The sequence below is a fragment of the Plecotus auritus genome (assembly GCF_963455305.1).
Source record: "Plecotus auritus genome assembly, chromosome: 3".
In the NCBI taxonomy this organism is placed as follows: Eukaryota; Metazoa; Chordata; class Mammalia; order Chiroptera; family Vespertilionidae; genus Plecotus; species Plecotus auritus.
This window is the reverse complement of record NC_137772.1, coordinates 174580874-174598601: the sequence shown is the minus strand read 5'-3', so window position 1 is coordinate 174598601 and position 17728 is coordinate 174580874. Positions and strand designations below refer to the sequence as shown.

The 17728-nt window shown below is 51.5% G+C and overlaps 2 protein-coding genes across 2 annotated transcripts in view; one reads left to right on the top strand and one right to left on the bottom strand.

Moving 5' to 3' along the window:
* Positions 1-17728, top strand: part of KRT7 (keratin 7) — a 36395-nt gene that overhangs the window by 16156 nt on the left and 2511 nt on the right. The gene's annotated exons all lie outside the window — the stretch shown is intronic.
* Positions 1158-8888, bottom strand: LOC308243551 (keratin, type II cuticular Hb1-like). Its single transcript, XM_080659144.1, has 9 exons — positions 8129-8888; positions 6288-6496; positions 5584-5644; positions 4557-4652; positions 4165-4329; positions 3550-3675; positions 2573-2793; positions 2372-2403; positions 1158-1866 (listed from the first exon to the last, which is right to left on the bottom strand). The coding sequence occupies exons 1-9, from the start codon at positions 8510-8512 to the stop codon at positions 1691-1693; spliced, it is 1470 nt and encodes a 489-aa protein (XP_080515270.1). The 5' UTR covers positions 8513-8888; the 3' UTR covers positions 1158-1690.

Below are 17728 nucleotides of genomic sequence, written 5' to 3'. Positions count from 1 at the left end.
GGAGGGAGGAGCCCTCGAGAGGACAAGGTCTGCTCTGGTAACTGGAAGCCTCTCATGCAGGAGAATGGGGGTGCTGTTCTAAGGAACATGGCTCTTATGGAGTGTGAGGTGTTGGCCCCCTCCCAGAGCTGGGCCAGTTCCAACTCTTCTCCTGAAGCCCAAAGACACCTCAGGGAAGTTCTGGCTCTGCCAGGAAGTGGGCAGCCGAGTCCTCCACGGCTGAGGGTGGGGCTGTGTGACCCCCCCCCTCCCCTGCACTTGCTGCCAGAGGACATTCCTCAGGCCCCGGTTTCTGGCTGGACCAGCCAACTCTCAGACTGGCTCCCCTCAGCCCTTCCTGGTGCTTTGTCAGCCAGGCCCTGGACTGTGTGTTTGGATCTGGAATTCTCTGTGTGTGTATGTGTGTGTGTGGGGTGGGAGGGTAAGATGAGGAGGCCACCAGAGTCTGGATCCTTGGTAGTGGCTCTGTGCCCAGGTCAGTGGGCTGATGGATGGTCTGTGTATTGAACCCCTGAGGGTGCATCTGTGTTAAGTCTGTGCTTGATGGGGCACCTGTGTGTCAGGTCTCTGACTTGGGCTCTGTGTGACTGTGAGGGTGGGGTGTCTTTGTGGCCTGTGCTTGGGACATCCATCCAGTATGGATAGCAGCACATACGATGGGTACTGGGGAGGAGGTGGGAGGTCTCTCTGAGACCCCTCTGGGAGTGGTGCTGGTGGTATGTGTGTGGGATGGGGTCTACCCAGGGAGCATTGGTTTATGGGGGAAGGGGAAGTCTGTGTATTTGATCCCATGGTCAGGAACTTTACCATGTTGAGGTGGGGGCATAGTGGGGGAGTGGACCACTGGTGTCTCAGCAGCATGGGGTCCCCACGCAAGGTGTCAGGGGAGCCAGCACCCCCATCCTTGCTAAAGCTCCTCCCTGTTGCCATTCTCACTTCCCTTCCAGCTCCTCTGTGTGCCTGGGTTTTGGGGCTGCCAGCCTATGCCCCTCACCCTTCAGGATGTAGGAGTGTGGCACCCTGGGTAGGGTGCACCAGAGACAGCACACTCTGCCTCTCTGGCTGAGAACAGCTTCCCTGTTGCCTCCATCGGGGGTGAAAACTGGGTGGGAAGCCCGCATGTGGAAGCACAGATGCACAGGGAGTCTCCAGCCATTACTTATGACCCCTGAGCTTTATTGGAAACGTGGAGACCAAGCACGAGGGAAAGGGAGCGAGAGCCCAGGCAGCTGAAGAGAGCTGTTCCCTGGGAGATGCGCCTCAGCTATTGTGCATGGGTTTAGAGGACAGGGGAGGCCAGCACCAGCCCCACTTCCACACCAGCCCCGCCCCAGGGCCAGCCTGTCCCTTAGAAGCCACAGGAGTCCCAGTTCCCAGGGCAGCCCAGTCAGGATTGGACCTTTGCCCAGGGTTTCGAGAAAACCAGTCATTCAGACTTTTGGGGACGGGGAGAATTACCAAGACACACCAGCGCAAAGAGCCCACCTCCCTGGAAGAAATGAAGAGACAAGCAGCAGGGGGCAGGGGGATAGAGGGGTGAGAAATTAAGGCAGCAGTGTGGGCAGGGCAGGGCTGCTTCCCGAAGCCCTTCCAGCTCAAGCCCAGGCTCTTCCAAAGCACCGGGCTGGGGCCGGCAGCTGGAGTTGGGCCGGCTCGCTTGCAGAGCGTTGTGTGTACAAAGACTGAGGCACTAGGCAAACCGCACCAGGCGGCCACTGCCACAGCTCTGTCCGCAGGGCGCACACATTCCAGTGTTCACCGCTAGGTTCCCGCTGCAGGGGGCGCTGCAGGCGCTGCCGGTCACGGGCCTGGAGCCCGACACACAGAGGTCCCCACAGACAACGCCACCCCGGGAGCTGCTGACACCTATGGGTGGAGGACAGGGCTTAGTCCCTGCGCCAGATGGTGGCCAGCAGTCCTGCTTGCTGACCAGAGCCCATTTCTCTTGTTCAGAGGTCCTCCCCTTCATTCTTATTCCTGGCTTCCCCCTCACAGCTGGACACTCCTTCCTGCAGTCTAACCTCAAGGATGGATCCTTGATAAACTGTTAGCCCAGGCCCCTCTATCGGCAGAAATAGCTATTAAAGTTATCTCAGTCATTCACTGCCACATTCCTCTCCTTCCTTCCAGGGTCTTCTAATTGTGGGTGTATATTTGTAAATGAAGTTTAATTGGAACCCAGCCAGACCTATTTATTAAGTATTGCTTATGGCTGTGGTTACTTTCACATTATAATGACAGATTTGAGTAGTTGAGACAGAAACTGCATGGCCCTCAGTCTAAAATATTTACTATGTGGCCCTTTAAGAAAACGTCTGCCCTACAGGAACCCCAGGTCCTTATTTCAGAACCCATAGTATCGATTACTTACAGACATTTATAGCACCAATCCCTTCACACAACCTGTGGGGAGAGCAAAGAGACAAAAATTAATTGGGGAGAGCAAAGTTTGCAAATTCCCTTCTCAAGTAATCTTGATGCAAATTCGATGAAAACAAGCAAACAAGTTCCTGGCTCTATGCACAGTTTGGGTGGATTGAAGAGACATCCTTCCCACAGGTGTGATTCTCACCTCTGCTCCTCGCCCTCCAGCAGGCGCCTGTAGGTGGCGATCTCGATGTCCAGGCCCAGCTTGGAGTTCATCACCTCCTGGTACTCCTTAAGCAGGCAGGCCATGTCCTGCTTGGCCTTCTGCAGGGCGGCCTCCAGCTCGGCCAGCTTGCAGCGAGCATCGCTGACAGCTGTCTCGCCCTGCTCCTCCGACTGCTTCACTGCGACCTCCAGCTTGGTGTTCTGGGAGGCACAGGATGGGGGTGGGGTGGGGGTGGGGGGGTTTACTAAGGCTCCTGTTCTGGATTTGGGACCAGAGGCCAGGCATCCAATGACCATTGACTGTCAGAGGAAGAAAGCGCGCCTCACCCATTTGTGAGCCTAGGGGTTGCAAATTAGTGCTGCTGTGAATGTTGGCACAGTGTCTTTAATTTTGGAAATTTAACACAAAAATCCAAATTCCTGGCTTCTCCTGAAAAATATCTAAGGCTCCTGCATTTCCATAGGCCTGCCTCAGTTGGGTCTGATTAGCTCTGTCCTTTGTGCTTTCTAGTTTACCACACGCCAGTGCCTTCAGCACAGCCTACTTCTTGCATTTACTAACCTCTGCGACATCTGAGTGTGTGATCACTGACCTAGAACAATGGGCCACAGAGATGAAATGGTTTACCTCAAATCATGTGGTAATTAGAGGCAGGGCTGGTTTGAGAGCCCTAGTTACCTGCCCCTCAGACCAGTGCTATTTCTTCTGCCCCTTTGACTCCAAGACCAAGAGAATCTTGGTCATTCCATTCCCCTCCATACTGCTCTCCCCATGCCATACTGTCCCCTCTCATCTCCATTCAGTGGAATGGAGAGCATTCTCCATGAAAGAGACTCATCTAATGTTTGCTGTTTGCTCCTTTTCCCACACTTTGGCAAGGTGTCAACCTTGAGTGCCCCTGCTGCAGGCTTAACCCCTTCTTTTGCTACACTGAGGGGTAGGCCAGGCTCCCTTACCTGGCACTTGGCATTCTCAACCTCGGCGGTCAGCCTCTGGATCATGCGGTTCAGCTCATTGATCTCCTCCTTGGTGCGGCGCAGGGTCTCCCCGTGACGGATCACGGTGGCCTTCATCTCCTCGCACTGGGGGGAAGCAGAGATTCAGGATGGGACTTGCCACCCATTCAGGTCACCACAGATGAGAGTGCAGGCTGTACAGTGCTCAGCCTGAGCAACCACCCATGGCAGCCCTGCCCTGCCCCCTCACGCTGAGAGCTGTCTGGCCTTTGTTACCATCCCTAGGATCAGAATCCCCAGACAAAAGCAGCCTTTTCTTTTCTTTAAATATATTTTATTGATTTTTTACAGAGAGGAAGGGAGAGGGATACAGAGCTAGAAACATCGATGAGAGAGAAACATCGATCAGCTGCCTCCTGCACACCTCCCACTGGGGATGTGCCCGCAACCAAGGTACATGCCCTTGACCGGAATCGAACCCGGGACCCTTCAGTCCGCAGGCCGACGCTCTATCCACTGAGGCAAACTGGTTTCGACAAAAGTAGCCTTTTCTAATATATACCTCACATCCCTCTCACTGCCACGTCTAGGAGGCAGGTGTCCTGTGCCACTCACCTTGCTGCGGTACCAGGACTCGGCCTCAGCCCGGCTGCGGCTGGCGATGTCGTCATACTGGGCCTTGATCTCGGCAATGACGCAGTCCATGTTCAGGTCCCGGCTGTTGTCCATCTTGACGACGACCGAGGTGTCTGAGATGTGGGCGTGGAGGACACGGATCTCCTGTGGGGCAGGAGTGAGGGAAGAGCTTCTTTGACCAGAGGCCTGCGCTCGCAGTGTCCCCCTCATGGTCCTTCGCTGTTCCTTTTCTCAGCTTCTTCCAAGACTCACTGTCTGAAGGCCCAACCTCCAAGATGCCCCCTCCGCCTGGGGCCTCTAAATGCACCTCAGACCCAGAGTCCACAGCTGAGAGGAGCCTTGCTGCTCCGCTGTTCTGCACCCCCCCTCACCTCCTCATACAGTCGCCGCAGGAAGTCGATCTCCTGGGTCAGGGCCTCCGCGTTGGCCTCCAGGTCTGACTTGCGCAGGTAGGCGCAGTCCACGTCCTAAAGGGCAGAGAGCGGCACAGGCGTCTCCCTGGGAAGACCACACAGAGCTCTTCCCACCAGGGAGGGCACACTCCCTGCGGACACTCCTCAGCTGCGCAGCCCCGTGCCTGGTGTCATGGCCTTGGTGACGCCCTTTATGCAGGTAGAGGGGTCAGGAGCAGGTTCGGCTAAGGCAGGGAGACCCTGAGGTTTCCAGGCTCTTCCTCTGGTACCCACTGGGATGATGCCTCTAGAATCCACGTTTAGTACCATCACTACAACTTAGGATCTAGTGTAAAATGGGTCAATTCTACCAATGCCCTACCCATCTCTGCTCTGGAGTCTCATGGAAAGAAATCTAGATGTGTGGTCAGAGAAGAGGTCTCAGGGATCAATTCTGCCTCTTTCAAGCCAGTGTGACTCAGGGCAAGACCCCGGACCTCCGTGCCTCAGTTTCCTCACAGTGACCCTTGCCTTCCTCATATGGAGGCGGTCGGAAGGACCTGGTGAGAGTCTTTTGGCACTCGTGCCTAGTCAAGGCTAAGAGGTGAGGCACAGCAGCGCTGTTTATACCTTTCCCAACCGTGGCTGGTCTGAGGATTTACTCTAGCATTCGTGTGCTTTTTCAAATGCTTATTCACAAATGCTTATTAAGTGCCTCTCTGCCAGGCACAGGGCAGAAGGAGGTGGGGAGCCACTGGCCAGGTGGGAGTTACCATCCACGGATAGAGGCGATTGCCCTGCCTGAAGCAGGCGGAGTGAAGCAGGCGGAGTGCCCTGGTGTCCAGGGCCACCCAGGGAGCATGAGGGCATTTGGGAAAAAGAATGGAGGAGAGGTTGGGCTATGTGATTCTGGGAGTGTCGCTCAGCCTCTCTGAATTACAGAAAGCTCCCTCCTGCCTCTGCCCTTAGTTCTGAGTGGTGAGACGAGCATTCTGGGGTCACTCACCTTCTTTAGGACTACAAATTCATTCTCAGCAGTGGCCCTGAGTGCCACCTCCTCTTCATACCTGGGACAAAGAGCATAGGTTCAGTGTCTAGAAGTTCAATAGGCTGGGATTTCAGAGAAAAAAAGCAAATTAGGGCCTATACACACAGACTCCAGGAACTGGATCATTTGGAAGTGATCATAGAATCAAAGTGTTGGACTAGAAAGGACCTTGTCCATCCCTTTCCTCTTGGTACTCAAACCAACCCATGTCACCCAATGCTCTTACTGATTCAGGAATTCTCATTCACGATGTGGGCCAGGGTGGGTGCCATGCACATCTTCCTAGGCCTTCTCTCTGCTTCTGGATTATAACTCCAAAGGGGGCAGGAACCCTGCCCTCGTCTGGTATACCCCTTACCGCTCTTCATTACTTTCTTACCCCTACCTCACCTCAGGGCCCAACACAACACCTGCAACATAGAGTAGATGTTCAACAAATGCTTGATGAATTAATGAAGTAAGCACGTAATAATGAGGTAACTGGAGCAGCTCAGACCCTCCAATGTTTCAATTCCCATCCCAGAAAAAAAAAAAAATCCCCACAAACTTCCTATCACTGTCTTCTTCCTTGTGGAAAGTTCTTCTTGTGGTCTAACCCAGATCTACCCTGCTCTGACTTAATCCAGGTCCTTTCTCCAAAACCTCCTCCCTAATGCACTCACTTCTTCTTGTAGCCCTCCATCACCTCCTGCACGTGGTTGAGCTCTGAGGCCAGCCTCCCGCTGTCGGCCTCCACACACTCGGCCTCCCGCCTCAGCGTCTCGATGTAGCCCTCAAACAGCGGCTCCAGGTTGCTCTCGCAGCACTTGCGGTTCTGGTAGTACTGCCACTTGGTCTCCAGCAGCTTGTTCTGCTGCTCCAGGAAGCGCACCTGCCATTCCGGGTGGGAGGAAAGTCAGTGGGAGGAGCCGATATCCCCAGCCCTCCTCAGAGAGCAGGCAGAGTCAGACAGAACTGACAGCGCCACGTTGTGCAGAGGCAAGAGGTGGCCCCCATGGACCCTGCTGGGCTCTCCTGGGTGAGGATGCACCAGAGTCCTTGTTTCACGATTGTTTGTTCAGGCCTGAGCGAGGGTCTGTCTAGGTGGCCCTGGATGGGATGAGTGAGAAGCTCAGGGCATATGTGCTGTGCTAGATTACGGTTGGGCTGGGGGACAGGTAGGGGTGGAGGGTAGTGACAGGTCGGGAAGGCTTCCTGGAGGAAAGGATGTAGAGCAGGGGTTGGAGGGATACAGGAGGATGAAAGCCTTCCACTCCAAGCTCCTCCAGGGCAGGGCCTGTGGCTTCTTTAGCTATGTCCTCAGTGGCAGCCTGGGGCTGGGTGAGCACTTGTTTGAGTGGATGGTCAAGGTGGGGAGGTCTTCCCAGCTGGGGCGGTCAGAAGGGCAGACTCTCACCTGGGGAGCTGGAGAGAGGCTGGGCTTGGAGTCCTGCTCTGCTACCCACTCTCGATGGGCCCTTGGGCAGGCCCCTTGCCCTATATCCCTGCCTCCTTTGTATTCTGTTTGCACTCAAAGGGCTGGACTGGGTGTGGCAGCAATTCTCAAATATGAGCCCTTCACTGGCTGACTTCAGAATTTTGCCATCCCCTTGTATGATTTCATTCATGATATATCTATAAGTGAATTTTCTTAACATTTACACTTAAATGAGATTAAAGGAGTAACTTTATATTACCACCATCGTTGTAAAACCATTATCACTCTGCATTCATAAAAGAAACCATAAAACATAAATTGTAGCTGAAACTGTTGCCCTAGACAGTTCCGAACCTCGAGGCTTGCTCTCTTTACCAAAGTGGGAGAGTAGCAAGTATTGGAGGGATGCTAAAGACATATTAGCACCCAATGAAGATTTTCTCCACTTAACCTAAAGGATTGAACCATTCGTGAAAGGAGATGAACTTTCTCATCAGGTGCTATTTAATGCTTTAATGTATTAACTAAAAGTATCACATAAAATACCAGCACTCCTGCCCTGGTCGGGTGGCTCAGTTGGTTGGAGTGTCATCCAGCACACCATAAAGGTTCTGGGTTTGATTCCCATCAGGGCACGTACCTAGGTTCCATCCCCATCTGGGCCTGTACAAGAGGCAACTGATCAATGCTGCTCTCCACCTCTCTCTCTCTCTCTCTCTCTCTCTCTCTCTCTCTCTCTCTCTCTCTCTCTCTCTCATAGATATATCCATTTCTAAAGAGACAGCTTGGGAATCCCAGGTCCTCCCAGGAGTTCCAGGCTCAGGAAGGGTGCGCTCAAAAACACCCAAACCTTCTCTGTGGGTACCCTGCCTGCCTGGACAGAGGTTGTATACAATAACATTGCTATCAAAACAGGAGCCCCTGCCCAATACACAGCTCTCTGTCAATGTCTGTGCCCTGGATGTGGTCCATCTCCTCCATCAGACAGGAAGCTCACCTGGACCACATCCCTCCTGGCCCTGACTCCTCTTCAGTGCCCAGCCCAGCAACTGAAGGTCCAGGAAAGGGCTGGTCAAGGACACCCACCTTGTCGATGAAGGCAGCGAACCTGCTGTTGAGACACTTGATCTGCTCCTTCTCCTCATGCTTGACGCACTGCGCATTGGGGTCGATCTCCAGGTTGAGGGGCGTGAGGAGGCTCTCATTGACGGACACGGTGGTGATGCAGGGCGGGCTGGGTCCGCACACGCCCCCTGAGCGGTATCCGAAGCTGCGTCCACAGGAGCCAGAGCGGAAGGCGCCACAGACGCTTTGGCTGCCAAAACCCCCTGTGAGGCCGCGGTAGCAGGAGACCCCGCGGTAGGGGGCGGCGGAGATGCAGCAGCGGCCTGGCCGGGGGCCGCAGGCGGAGGCGCAGCTGAAGGCGCGGACCCCGCAGGGGCCGCCAAGGCGTGTGGATAGGCAGGACATGGTGCGGCGGCGGCGGCGGCGGCAGTGAAGGGCACTGAACCCCGAAGTCCGTGTGGAGTCTTATATCGCTGCCCGCTGGCCCGGGGAGGGAGCGCGCAGCCAACTCATTTATGAGCTTGGAGGTCGGCCCTTGTGCCCAGTCCCGCTGGGAATCAAAGCGGGCGGCTGCCTGGCCGCCTCCATAAAACAGCGTTCGCCCCCTCGCCTGCGCTTTATGGGGCCCAGAAGTGCCCGGTCAGCTCCGCCCGCCCTGCGCCAAGGCTCAGGGCGGCCCCGACACCCCTCTGCCAGACTTGCCTGGGTAGCGCTGGATCTTTGGCTCCATCCCCAGGCTGGGCAGCTGGGCACACCTGGCCCCTCTTCGGCTCCCAGCCCTGCGAAACCACCCTTCAGGCTGGGAAGCCTTGGTCTTAGTATTTTTATTTTGTGCATTTCCATATGGTGTGTGTGTGTGTGTGTGTGTGTGTGTGTGTGTGTGTGTGAGAGAGAGAGAGAGAGAGAGAGAGAGAGAGAGAGAGAGAGAGGGAATATTGAAGGGAAGGCGTCTCTGAAGTCTGTGGAACATTTTCTTGTCATGACCTTGGAAGGTGAATAACCTTTCTGAACCGAGTTTCCTCATGTGCAAAATAGGGACATTAATGGTACCCATCTGAGAGTTGTTGGGAGGACCTAATGAGACAGTGGACAGGAAAGCAGTCAGGGCCCTACCTCGTGCTTAATGAAAGCTCCATACATGTTTGTTTGTTTGTTTGTTCTGTTCATTCTATTATTGCTTTGCCATTCATCCTGCCCCCTCCCCCTTTGGGCAAAATCGTTCTCTTCTCTCTTTATCAGAACTCAGCTTATGGCTCCTCTCCCTGTGAGTATGGCACCACCCCTTTCCCTCCTAGAATCCGTTTCCTGGCCCCTCTCCATTCTGCTAGGTCCGTGGTTGGCAAACTGCGGCTCATGAGCCACATGCGGCTCTTTGGTCCCTTGAGTGTGGCTCTTCCACAAAATACCACGGCCTGGGCGAGTCTATTTTGAAGAAGTGGCTTTAGCAGAAGTTTAAGTTTAAAAGATTTGACTCTCAAAAGAAATTTCCATCGTTGTACTGTTGATATTTGGCTCTGTTGACTAATGAGTTTGCCGACCACTGTGCTAGGTGGAGGGGAGGGAGCTGCATTTATGGAGTGCCTACAGTGTGTAAGGGCTTTAAAATGCATTTTTTCGTCCTCCTGAGGTTTCCCTGAGTAGGAAGGTGAACTCAGAGTGGTCCGGTGACTTGTTTAAGGTCCTGCATAGAAGACTTCACAGAGAGGGAGGGTCAGCTTGAAAGGTGGCTCCCAGCGCTCCCCCACACTGGCCCCTCCCAGGGCCTGAGTCTTCGGGTGCTGAGGAGGATTGCAGACCTCTAGAGGCAGGTGCCGGGGCTGCTAGGCTTTGGGCTTTTGGAGAAACTGGCTTCCTCCAAAGCCTTTCCTTCAACTGGTGCTTGGTCATGGCCACCAACTCCAGAAGGCCAAACCTGTCATAATGGAAGTTGATTATGTGTCCAGTTATGAGCAGAGGAAACCAAAGTGTGAACTCAGCAGACAATATTAAACAGAAACATGTAAATCATCCTTAGCTTCCTTTGTTTTTAAATATGAGTTATTATTGTGCAAAGGGTAATTAAATCCTGGAACGTCAGAGGTCATCATGGCTGCAGTGCCAGCCTTTGGGCTGCCTGGCATTCCATTTCCAGGGAGTGCCCCATTACCCTCTTTCCAAACCTTTGAGGGCCCCAACCCCTTTGGTTCAGCCTTGGCTTTGCGGGAGTTTCAGCCCAACCTTAGTTCTGTCCTCAGTAGCAGGTGGAGCCCAGCTCCACAGTGTCTTGTGCCCCCACTTCCAGCTGCAGCTGGAGTCATCAGCTCCAGCTGTGTGACTCATGACTTGGGGATTATGTATTCCTACTCCAAATTTCTCCAGGGAATGGCAGTATTGGTGACATCTTCCTTTGGTGTCCCCTCCTGAGAGGAAATGGACTTACCCTGAACACCGAGGACTTAAATTAGTCCTATGGAGGTACTTATGTGATTCTTGCTTGGACCTCTTTCTGGGTTTTGGTGGGTAGATGGGTAGGACTTCCTGTAATATCACAATTGATGAGATTAGTAATCAGCCTTTGTCCACACAGATAATTAAGTGCATTAACATCCAGAGAGACCAGAGGGCTGTGGGTTGATTTGTGCCCACTCAGAACACAAGCTGAAGGGGAGGGAACTGAAGGTCTGACAGCTAGAACACAGTGGTCCCCCAAAGTGTCAGTACCAGTCTCTGAACTAGCCTCAGGGACACATGCGCCCTGCTCTCCCCTTTATTATTCTTAAAACCCATGCATAAGATATGGGCTTTAGCATGAGAGTTCAGACACACCAAGAAGAGATTTCCCTATAGCGAGGGTTACGCTTCCTTGGGGAAGAGGAGGGCTGCTCCATTCTTGGCCAGATCTTCTAGAAATCATTTTCTTACCCCTTTTATCTCCAGTCCATCAGTCTACTGATGAAAAGCAAATGCTCTGTCGTGGTTGTCAGGTTTCTTCTTAACCCCCATCCCCTCCCAGGAGGCCCCAGGAGCCAATTCAATGCAGGTTGCAAACACCTGCTGGGCACTCAGGAGGAACCGGCTCAGGGCATGAAGGAGGGGACTGCAGTCCCCAGGCAGGGCAAGCAGGCACAGAGGGCCCTGATACACAGCTTCAGGGTGTCTGGCTCTCATGGAGGAACACCATGCCAGGGGGACTTGGCGGGAGAGTGAGCCTCAGTTCACGGGCTTGGGGCCAGAGGTCAGGGCAGGGTCCTTGGAGAAGAACACAGTTTGATTGGACCTGAAGAATGGTGAAGAACTGAATGTGCTGGGATGAGTGAGAGAGGGGAAAAGATGTAAGCAAAGACACAAAGTAACAGAGGCTATCGATGTGACAGGAATAGCTGGCAGTCCACTTTAGCTGAAAAATAGGAGATGGAGAGGGCAGGAGGAAAGGCGGCCGGCTGGGGCTAGATGGTGGATATGGTGGATGGATGGGGCGGGCTTAGAATGTCAAGCTGAGCACTGAAGGTGCTTGACCTGGAGATGGCCATGATCAGAGGTGAGCGAGCCAAAGGGATGGGGGATACTATATGGAGTGTATGTGTGTGAAAGTGTGTATGTGTGTGTCTAGTTTTGGTAACCCAAGGCATCATTATGAAACATCTTAAATATCCATGTGCCCATTTAAGAAACACATTTTTTTTCCTTCTCTGTGGTGTAGTGGTCAAGAGTGTTTCTGGAATCAAATACAACTAGGTTCAAGCCTGGGCTCTGCCACTTACAATCTGGGTGAAAAATTATATAACCTCTCTGAGCCTCCGTTTCCTTTGTATCTAGAATGAAGACATAAAATTTGCTCAGGGATGGGGTGAGGATAAAGTGAGGTGTGCAGGTAAAGCATTCGTGGAATGCCTGGTACACAGTAAGTGGTCAGTAAATTCTAACTGCTATTATTATTGTTGTTGTTGTTATTTCTCCTCGATTGCGGGTACCTGCTCTGGTGACCATTCCCAGCCCCTTCCCCATGCCAGCCTGCTCCTCCAGGTCTGGGTGCTGTTTGGGACCAGCTCGCCACAAAGGTTCTGAATTATCCGGATTGTCCCTTTGCAGGTGTGAACAGCTCCCAGGACAGTGTTGTTTCTGGGGACCTCTCTGCCGCCTGTACCTGTGGCACCAGATACAGTGGTATGGGAGCCTGTAGCAGCAGCTGTAAGAAGGGCTAAGTTGGCAGGGCTTGAAGAAACACTGAGCCTCCAGCCCTCTCCCCCACCCTGAGGGTCCCAGCTGGCCCTTATGCCCAACCCACCCAGGTGCTACCCAGTGGCAGGTACAACTGGTTGATCTTACCCTGACCTATTTTCTCTGCTGTCTACTTCTCATTTCTTTCTTTCTTCCTTTTTTTTTTTGAGCATCATGTTTTCCGTTTTATTATTTATTTATTGTTAATCCTCACCCAAATATATTTTTCCATTAATTTTTAGAGTGTGTGGAAGGGAGGGGGAGAGACAGAGAGAGGAACATTGATGTGAGAGAGACACATTGATTGGTTGTCTCCCGCATGCACCCCAACCAGGGCTGGGATCGCGCCTGCAACCAAGGTACGTGTCCTTGACTGGAATGGAACCCGGGACCCTTTGGCCCATGGGCTAATGCTCTATCCATTGAACCAGACTGTCTGGAGCCACTTCTCATTTCTGGTTGTGTGAGAACCCCACTCCTTGTCTCCTGCCTCCTCCAGGCCAAAAAAGGCTGCTGGGAGGAGTGATTTCCACACGGAGTGGATTTCTTTTGTGGATTCTGGGCTGCCTGGACCCATGAAGAGGACAGCCCCTCAGCCCCTGTCTCCCGACCTTCCCCTTCCCTTGCACTCTTGTTCTTCCCTTCCTTTCCCAAATCTCCATTTCCTCCTTGCTGTCTGTGCTTAAAATAAAGTCACATATTCCTGTAATGATTACAGTGTAATCTTTGTCAATCTCTTGTCCATTATTTCAGGCCTGGAGGATTGGGTGGGATCTCCAGGAGGGCATTCAAAGTGGCAGGGACTGTTAGGGTTATGCCAGCTATTTATGCATTGGTGTGCTTAGGGCTGGGGACATTGAGGAGGGGTGCTCTGATGGCTTGAGTTCCTTGAGGTAATTCTCAAGTGCTAGGAAGTGTCTGGCACAGTATTGGCTCATAGCAGCACTGAGCAATGTTAAAAGAATTAATGAATTAATCTCTAAGGTTTCCAATTTCCCATAGGTCAAAATATACATCATTGCATACATCATTGAAATTGTTGCAAATTAAGATGTGTTGGAGAGAATATAAATTTTTTATATATTGCTGGTCAAAGAATAAATTACTATAATGACTTTGGCAAATAATTTTGTGTGTGTTGTAATGTGTATGCAGATACTGATTCATGACATGAAATATATTTATTACTTTGAGTTGTGGTTAAAAAAAGTTTGATAGTCGGGACCTTAAAGATCCTCTTTCTGAGTATACCAGTAGATATGTACCAAAAAGTTCATAGCAACATTGTTTGTTATAACAAAAAAAAAATATACACATGCATATCCATGGAAGAATGGAGAATTATTCATACACTGGAATACTATACAGCACTGAAAAAGAAATAAATGAATGAATTCCACAAATAGGATGTTGAGGAGGAAAAATATAATTATAGAAGCATATAAGCAGAGTAATTCTCTCTCTACCTATACTAATAATAGAGGAATATGCAAATTGTCTAGGATGTCATCACAGTAACGACCGATCAGCAGGCTGCGTGTACAGCAGGCGCAGGTTGGCGGGGACTTGCAGCATTGGGGTTGGGGCCATGGTGGGGGCCTCCGCACACCTGCATTGGGGGAGGGCCTGATCAGCAGCTGCCGCAACTGCTGTGAGGGCCACAGAGAGAGGCAGCCCCTGCGGCTGCTGTGTCGTGGGCCCAGGTCAGGGCTCATGCAGGAGGCAAACAATTGATGTGTCCCTCTCACATTGATGTTTCTCTTTGTCTTTCCCTTTCTCTTCCATGCTCTCTAAAAACCAATGGGAAAATATCCTCAGGGAGGATAAAAAGAAAGAAAGAAATGTCATATCCTATGAAAGAGACATCTTGAAAATACCTAAAGAAAGTTGTCATTTTTTTTGTGGTGAAGGGACTGGAGTCCATGTTGATGAAAACACCTTGGCGACTGCGAGGGCTGAGGGCCGGCAGCTGTGGTGGCTGGCAGTGGCAGTGGCAGCAGCAGTGGGGTGATGGAGGTGGCGCCTTCCCCTGATCATCCTGGTGGCCTCCTGCAGAGGGAGGTCAGACTGCAGCTTAGGCCCAATCTCCCCAGGGAGTGGGCCTAAGCCATCAGTAGGACATCCCCTGAGGGCTCTCGGACTATGAGAGGGGGCAGGCTGGGCTGAGGCCCGCCCCTCTCCCACCAGTGCATGAATTTTCGTGCACCGGGCCTCCCCTAATATATATATATATATAGAGGTAATTCTCTGTAGTTCATATATATATATGGCATAAAAGCAGGCAAAACTAAATGATTACTTGGAGATTTATTCACACATGATCCTATATAATAAAACCCTAATATGCAAGATGACTGAACAGCAGAATGACCTGCAGAACGACCGGTTGCTATGACGCTCACTAACCACCAAGGGGCGGACACTCAACACAGGAGCTGCCCCCTGGTGGTCAGTGTGCTCCCATGGGGGAGCACTACTCAGCCAAGAGCTGGGCTCACAGCTGGTGAGTGCAGCAGCGGTGGCAGGAGCCTCTCCCACCTCCCCTGCAGGTAGGCAGTAAGGAGCAAGGGGTCCCGGACTGTGAGATCCTCGGACTGTGAGAGGGATGTCTGACTGCTGGCTTAGGCCCGATCCCCAGGGCGGGGGCGGGCCTAAGCTGGTAGGCAGACTTCCCTCGAGGGATCTTGGACTGTGAGAGGGATCAGGCTGGGCTGAAGACCCCGCTCCTCCAGTGCACAAATTTCATGCACTGGGCCTCTAGTAAAATAATAAAGGAAAACAAGAGAACAGTTAACACAAAAACCCAGGAGAGTGATTACTTTAGCGATTGGATGGGATTAGGGATGAAGGATGCTATGATAAGGAAGGATCCCACAGGGAGATTTGAAGGTACTGGTGGGTACACAAGGATTTGGTTTATTAAATGTATGTTATATATACCCTTTGGCTTGTATGAGAAATTTATAAACAAAAAGAAATGACAACAGAAGCTAGTACTCTCTAGTCCCCTGGTTTCTTCTTCAGTTTAGAGTCATCACCCCAGATTTCCTATCAGGTCATGGGAACTGGAATTCCCAGTCCCAGTGTCTCTCCCTCATGTCTGTCTTCCTCATTGCTAACAGACAGGCCTGCCTAAATCGCCTATCTGGTAGCAATGTGGCTGGTCTGCTCAAGCACCTTCCTTCAAGGCCCATTCCAGCCCAAGGACCTCCACTTTCCCATCTGAGCTCACAGAACTGCCCCTTCTACTCCAGGTCAGAACTCTGCAATTGTAACAAGGTGAGGTCATAAAGCCCCCAGGTAGGAGAGGCCTTGTCTTCAGAGGTGAGGATTCTGGGAGTTCTTTGGGCTGTAGCTTGGCTTAGTGCTCACGGGAGGCTTGGAGGAGACTACAGCTTGGCTCATCATGGTAATATCAGTCAAATGCTCTTATTTACTCTTCTCGTCCCCTGATCCTCCCTCTTACTCTGCTGCCCCCACCCCATAGTGTGAGGAGATAAAGATGACCATGCAGAGACACCCGCAGAGCCTGGGGTACAGCAAGGAAGAGCTGGACAGGCTTAACAAGGCCATCCAGCGGCTGACTGTGGATGTGGACAGAGCTGAGAGTCAGGTGAGGGGTGGGAGTGGGGGTGGCAGAGTGGTGATGGTAGGGATGTGTGTCCGGTATTTATGACAACTAGAACACATTCTTCTCCCCCCCCATCCTTTGAAATAGATTGAGTTTCTCTTTGTGAATGTCTGAGCTATATGTATATCATACTTACATTTGCCTGTGATTCTCTGTAGTTCATATGGGTAAGTGATTAACCTGTAGGTAAATATGTATGCATATGTATGCTTGTTTGTATATCATTTTTTATGTGTATGTACATTTTTATGTCTATGTGTTTTGTTTGCCCTTCATAGCATTAAATTTGAGCTCATCTTTAGAAATGGCAAGTTTTACCTAGAAATCCAGTCTTTTGGTTTCTGTTTAAAAATATGTGGATCTGATAATATTAACTATGTCCCACATGGCAGCATTTGGCTTGGGAATATGTTCCTTTGTGTGCCACAGCCCCCACCATTCAGATTGCCTCCTTTGACATCGAGGCAGAGGGTTCTTTGCCACTTACTGTCACCTCGCCTAGCACTGTTATCATCCCTGTGGAGAGAAAAGATGCCGAGGCTGTGTCTCTAAAGTAGAGAAATGAGCCCTAGCTGGTTTAGCTCAGTGGATAGAGTATTGGCCTGCAACTAAAGGGTTGCAGGTTGTATTCAACAAGGGCAGGTGCCTCGGTTGCAGGCTCAATCCCCGGCCCTGGCTGGGTCACGTGCAGGAGGCAACCAATGTGTCCCTCTCACACTAATGTGTGTCTCTATACTAATGTGTCTCTCTCACGTTGATGTTTCTCTCTCTGTCCTCCCTCCCTTCCATTCTCTCTAAAAATCAATGAAATAATATCCTTTGGTGAACATTAACAAAAAAATAATTTTTGCCCTGCCGATGGCTCAGTTGTTGAGCATTGACCCATGAACCAAGAGATGGGTGGTTTGATTCCCAGTCGGGGCACATACCTGGGTTGCAGGCTTGATCCCCAGCAGGGGGCGTGCAAGAGGCAGCTGATCAGTGATGATTTTCATCATTGATGTTTCTATCTCTCTATCCCTCTCCCTTCCTCTCTCTCTTAAAAAACCAAAAACCAAAAACCAATAAAGAAATATTTAAAAAAATAGAGAAATGAAAGGCTGGAAACGTGAAAGAGGTGCTGGTGATTTCAGGACACTGAGAGCATGCATATTTCTCTGTGGAACTGGATCCTGTTGTGCATAGTTAACGTTTGGCCTTGACCGTTTGATGCCTCAGCCAGGCCTCTGTAGGCATTTGTGTTTGCGACTCAGGCTTAGGCCTTAGGAAGGACAAGTTCCATATGAACGCTTGCTTTCCCTGACTTCTCTCCCTGGCAACCTCCTCTTTTCTCCCAGCCCCCTCTTTGTCAAGCCCTCCCAAATCACGCTCCACACTGGAGGGAAGGGGTTCTGCTTTGGTCTTTTCTTGCTTTCTGCAGAGATAAGTGTCTCAGGCTCTGAGGGAGGTTCTCCCTTCTCCAGGAACTGATGGCGCTGAGGGGGATGAGCTGTTCAGGCTCCAGGGGTGGCAGAATGAGAGGGTAGGCATGTTGGGGTTCAGTCCCCCACCAGCCACAGCTCTGGTCCTGCCTCCCCTCCCCACAGCCGGTTTCCTAAGCAGCAAGCACCTTACTGAGGCAAGCAGTTATTTTTTTTAATTTTTTTTAATTAAGGTATTATATGTGTACATATCTTACCATTGCCCCCCCCCACTCCCATACATGCCCTCACCCCCCAATGTTTTGCATCCGTTGGTTACTCTTATATGCAAGGCAAGCAGTTATTATTGTTTTCCCCTGAAGACTACACATT

Bases quoted from the DNA above. Each gene is read 5' to 3' on its own strand.
- LOC308243551 (XM_080659144.1), bottom strand. From the start codon at position 8,512: ATGTCCTGCCTATCCACACGCCTTGGCGGCCCCTGCGGGGTCCGCGCC. The intron at 6,497-8,128 runs GTGGGTGTCCTT...CCGGAATGGCAG, and splicing joins TCGCTGCCTTCATCGACAAG to GTGCGCTTCCTGGAGCAGCA. The intron at 5,645-6,287 runs GTGAGTGCATTA...TCTTTGTCCCAG, and splicing joins ATGGAGGGCTACAAGAAGAA to GTATGAAGAGGAGGTGGCAC.